At 41.0% G+C, this 5,293-nt stretch overlaps 1 protein-coding gene across 1 annotated transcript; it reads right to left on the bottom strand.

The window, feature by feature from the left end:
* Window positions 1-319: 319 nt before the first annotated feature.
* On the bottom strand, window positions 320-4,641 carry LOC129869757 (uncharacterized). Its single transcript, XM_055944381.1, has 7 exons — window positions 3,510-4,641; window positions 3,196-3,412; window positions 2,672-2,928; window positions 2,059-2,107; window positions 1,260-1,356; window positions 395-496; window positions 320-352 (listed from the first exon to the last, which is right to left on the bottom strand). Exons 1-7 carry the CDS (start codon window positions 4,639-4,641, stop codon window positions 320-322), a joined length of 1,887 nt encoding a protein of 628 aa, XP_055800356.1.
* Window positions 4,642-5,293: the final 652 nt, after the last annotated feature.

The following is a 5,293-nucleotide window of genomic DNA, read 5'->3' as shown; positions in this document are numbered from 1 at the left end:
GTGGCTGTTATGTCCCTTTGTCTGTGACTTTGTTTACCTGCATAGACAAGCAAACAAAGAACCAAGCAAATGTGATAGTAGTGGGGGTTGTTGCAAACCTGTAGGCAGCTTCTTGTTGCCTCCAATGGAGAGATGAGCAGCTCCTTTGAAGGTATCTTATGGGCCTGCACATAACAATTAAGAAAGCAAGGAGATTCAAGAATTTTAGGATGCAATGGGGCTGCTGCAGGTGTTGCAGGGATAGAATATGTATGGGTGTAGGGCTGGTGTGTTGGTGAGGTCCTCTCTTGGAATGCTGTAGTCTCTATGTTGATGCCTTTCATTTGCCAAGGTTCCCCAGCAGTTGTTGTACCTGTACAAAAAACATCACAGAAAAACAAATATCCAACCAGACAGGGGCCTTGTGCAGGGGGATTTCTATTTGATTTGATGGTTGTATCTGTGTTGTCTTTTCTGTAGTTGTTGTTAGTGCATATTGATGAGTCAATCTAGCAACCTGCAACAATACAACAAACAACCAAAGGCAAAAAGGAACTTGCACCAGTTAGCAAAAAGGAAAGGACCTCCAAGAGAGCTTTGGGTTTCAACGTCGCTCGACTAACGTCTCCAATTATCTAATTGAGTTGAAACTTCTTGGTATATACACAAACAACCCTTTCTTTAGTTCTGCAAGATTTGGAAGCTTTTTGCACAAGTTGGAAAAAAGGCACCCTCTTTAGGCCTAAGACAGCTGACTTTTTCAAGGTCGCTCGCCTAACGTCTCCAATTGTCCGTTTGTATTGAAACTTCTTGGACCTTGTCAAAATAATATATACTGCACTCCTACAAAGTTTGGATGCCTTGGTGTAGGTCCTCAGGTTGCAAAACACCCTGCACATCTGACCCTGCTGTATTTTGGTCATAGTCTGCTGTAGGTTCTTGGTTATCACCATGTTCTGTTGTATATTGCTGTAGGGGATGTAGCTCTGGCTTAGATGTTTAAGTGATGGTGCCTTGCAGTTTGGAATGTTCCATTGTTGATGTATTATGTGCCTGCACACCAAGAAATAACCACACAAGGAATTCTAAGTATCTTGGATATAATTGGGCTGATGCAAGTAATAAAGGGTGGAATCTAGCATGTTTGAATTGTTGTTGGGGGCTGGTGAGTCTCTTGCATATCTAGCATTTGTCTCCCTTTGTTTGGATATCTATGGACCTGTACAAACAAGTAGCCAAAGACCCACACAAATGTGGGGGAAGTATAGGCTGCTGCAAACCTGTAGCCAGCTAGTGGAATTGTTCAGTTGTATGTTGTTGCAAGCTATCTTCAGGAGGAGATCATTCCTCATGATCAGCTCCTTAGGGTACCTGCACCTACATACAAAAACAAAGACAAAGCAAAGAAAAGAAAAGACCTCAAACAGTTCTTTGGAGCTTGTTAGCTTTAAATCGGTTAATTTTTTCAAAGTCGCTCGACTAACGTCTCCAATTATCCGATTGAGGTGAAAATTCTTAGGCTTTGCAATTACTATATTTGCTGTGTTCCTGCAACGTTTGGAGGTCTTTTGGATAAGATAGAAGCTCCAAATTGTGAAGTGCACCATTGGGAGGCTTAAGTTGACTAACATTTTCAAGGTCGCTCGACTAACGTCTCCAATTATCCGTTGGAGATGAAACTTCTTTGGTTGTGCAAATATAGTATTTTCTGTATCCCTACAAAGTTTGGAAGTCATTTGGACAAGTTGGAAGCTCCAAGTTGTGAAGTGCTCCATTTGGGGACTTAAGTTGGTTGACTTTTTCAAGGTCGCTCGACTAACGTCTCCAATTATCCGTTTGAGCTGAGACTTCTTGGGATTTTCCCCTACTATATTTTCTGTGATCCTATGCAATATGGATTCCTTTTGATGTTGCATGGTGCTTTTGTTTGTTGTTGCAGTTGTGGCATGTGCAGGAATTCTGAGTGCCTGGCCTTTGTTGTTGTTGTTGAATTGCTTGTTTGTGCAGGTGTTGTATGACTACTGAGTCTCTAAGGCAAGTCCAACCTTGGATTAGCTGTGGTAAATTTCCAATATACACCTGACTGGCCCTCCACTAGTTGGATGATATGGTGCCTGTGTATTTATACCTACAAGGCCAAAAAGGAGAAAGACAAAGAAGAAAGGTTCTATTCTAATCCTAACCTATAAAATAAGATTGGTTATTTTAAGAAGGCATAAGACAAGGGAGGTGTTCCCTTTTACCATGGTCCTAACTATAAAACCTTCAAATTGATTATAACTATGCATAGCAATAAGTAATTTGAATAGTAAGTTGGACCAAGGAGGCTGACAAGGTCATGGTGGCTTCTTGATTCTCTTAAGCCTTCTTCTTCTGAAGTTGGCCATTTCCAGTTTGTCAAGTTCAAAGTAAGCTCTTGCCTCTTTGGGAAGCTCTTGTTTATTGAGATATATTTGTGGAGTAGTGCATTTGTGGCTAAGTTTGGACAAAACATCAGCTGTAAAATTGGTTTCTCTGTAAGTGTGGCTGCATTTGAAAACCTAGAATTGATGACTGATGTCCTGCAGCTGTTGGAGTTGTGTTCTGACAGTCCATGGTGGTAGAGCTAGGTGTTTTATCCATCTGATTACTAGCTCAGAGTCCACTTCAAGGATCACTTTAGTATATCCTAATTGGAGACACCAAGTCAAACCAAAGATGGCTACCAATATTTCAGATTGGCTGTTTGTGCCTTCTCCAAAAGGGGTTGAGAAAGCAAAGAGAAGATCTCCTTGATTGTTCCTTAGCAATCCTCCCCCTCCTATTTTTCCAGGGTTGTGAAGTGCACTACCATCAGTGTTAAGCTTCACCATGTGAGCTGAAGGTTTCCTCCAGTAGACAGTACTAACATTAACTTCATTAGTACATTTTTCCACAAGAAGGACCAGTTCCTTCCAGCTCTTTGGCCAGCTGATATAGGAGTAGGTAGTGCTTAGAAGGTTGAAGTTATCCTTGAAGACTGAGTAGATCACTCTTGTAATATTGGACTACTTCCCTCCATATTTGATGGCACATCTATTTTTCCATAGGTTCCAACATATGAAGATTGGAGTTGCTTGTAGGATAAGTTTATGGACCTCATTACTGTAATTACTGGACCACCACCTCATCATCAGGTTTCTAAGGGGTGTGTATTCTTTACTAATACCTAGAGAATCAGAAAAATACACTCCAAACCTTCCTGGCAAAGTTTCCAGAAACAAATATATGGTCAATGGTATCCAAACCAGCTCTATGGCAACAGTAACATTGGGCTGGGGCTTCTCCAAAGCTGATAAGCTTTTCATTAGTAGGTAGTTTCCCTCTAAGTGCTCTCCAGAGTAGGAAGGAACACTTAAAAGGAATGTGTTTGTGCCATGTTTGAGAGTTAATTCTTGTCTTACTCCTTTTGTCCCTGATAAGTTCCCAGGTAGAAGAACAACTAAATTCCCCACTGCTATTAGGCTTCCAAGAGGCTTGATCAAGTTTGTGGGGCTGATAGTTGATGTTACTTGCCAGGATGCTAGGTACAAACTGAGGAGGTGCTTTCTGAGAGACCAGTTCTGCATTCCATTGACCATTAATCATGAAAGAAGATACCTTAGTATTATTCTGTCTACTACTAGCAGACCTGAAATTAGCTAAGGGGCCAACTCCCAACCAATTATCCCACCAAAAGAGGCAAGAACCAGACTGTATCTGCCATTGGATATGAGGCTCAACATTGTGCTTGTTCTTCATGAGGTGCTTCCATATCAGAGACTGTCCTGTATGCCATTTTTTAGTTATAGGATTTGACCTCTGACAGTACTTAGCTTTGAGGAACTCACTCCATAAGGAATTCTTAGTTCTGAATATCCACCATTGTTTGTATTGGAAAGACTTGGCAACATCTGATATTAGTCTCACTCCAATACCACCCTCTTCATAGGGATAACTCAGATTCTTCCAAGAAGACCAATGATATTTCCTCCTTTCATTCTTCCACCCCCATAAGAAATTGGTTGTGATGCTTTGAATTTGCTTGATAGTGGTTGCAGGAGGGGAACTAGCAGATAACAAGTGAATAGAAAGTGCTTGGATGACATGCTTAATCAAAGTAACTCTTCCTCCATAACTAATTAACTTTGCCTGCCATCCAGCTATCCTAGCCACAACTTTAGCTATAAGCTCAGAATAATAGATGATCCTCTGTCTACCAATGTAGAGAGGACACCCCAGATATGTGATAGGGCTATTCTTTTGCTTGAAGCCTGTAACTTTCTTGATTCTTCTAACAGTAGAGTTGAAGGCATTTGAGGGTACCATGAAGTTACTCTTGTCTCTGTTGATCAATTGGCCTGAAGCATGCTCATAGGTATGTAGTGTCTCCATGATAAGCTTCAAGGTATGAGATCTTCCAGATGAGAATATGATGATGTCATCTGCAAAACTGAGATGATTAATTTGAGGGCCCTTTTTAGCCATCAGGAAACCATGATATTGGGGGTGTTGATGAAGATTGTTCATGAGCCTGGAGAGGACTTCATCACCTATGATAAACAAAGCTGGTGATAATGGATCCCCTTGCTTAAGGCCTCTTGTGGAATGAAAGAATCCATTCCTTGAACCATTAATAATGATGGAATACCAATTATCAGCCATAATTCTCCATACCATATCAATGAAACCTTCTTCAAATCCCATTTTCCTCAAAACTAGACAAGTATAGGACCAAGATACCCTATCATAGGCTTTAGCCATGTCAAGTTTGATAACTACATTGCTTCCTATATTTGGCTTCTTGATCTGGTGTATAATCTCTTGGGCTAGCATAATATTTTCAAAAATGTTCCTGCCTTTGACAAATCCAGATTGGTTAAGGGAAATGAGATTGGGTAGGATAGGTGCTAGTCTAAGGGAAATGAGTTTGGAGATGATTTTGTTTGTGAAGTTGCTAAGGCTAATTGGTCTATACTCAGAGAGCTTGTTAGGATGGTGTACTTTTGGGAGCAGCACCAAACAAGAGTGAGTAAAGTATTTAGGCATAGCTTGTCCACAGAAGAAAGATAGAATCACTTTAAGGAGGTCCTCTTTTATGATATTCCAACATGCTTGGAAGAACTTGCCATTCATTCCATCAGGTCCAGCAGCTGAATTGGGATTCATTAAAAACACTACAGTTCTCAACTCCTCCATTGTAGGGAGCAGGGGACATGTCCCAAAGTCCTCTGAAAAAAGAGGACGACGGGGGAAAGGCTGTGCTTGACATAGCTTTCAGGTTTCTGTTATGCTCATCAGTGACCATCCTGGGAAT

The sequence above is a fragment of the Solanum dulcamara genome, chromosome 10 (assembly GCF_947179165.1).
Source record: "Solanum dulcamara chromosome 10, daSolDulc1.2, whole genome shotgun sequence".
Taxonomy (NCBI): Eukaryota; Viridiplantae; Streptophyta; class Magnoliopsida; order Solanales; family Solanaceae; genus Solanum; species Solanum dulcamara.
This window is presented reverse-complemented; position numbering and strand designations above follow the sequence as displayed.

Excerpts from the sequence above, each read along its gene's own strand:
- LOC129869757 (XM_055944381.1), bottom strand. The coding sequence starts at position 4,641 with ATGGCTGATAATTGGTATTCCATCATTATTAATGGTTCAAGGAATGGA. Across the intron at positions 1,357-2,058 it reads ACTAGTGGAGGGCCAGTCAG|GTGCAGGTACCCTAAGGAGC; the intron begins GTGTATATTGGA and ends TTTTGTATGTAG. Across the intron at positions 497-1,259 it reads ATTCCACTAGCTGGCTACAG|GTTGCTAGATTGACTCATCA; the intron begins GTTTGCAGCAGC and ends GTATTGTTGCAG.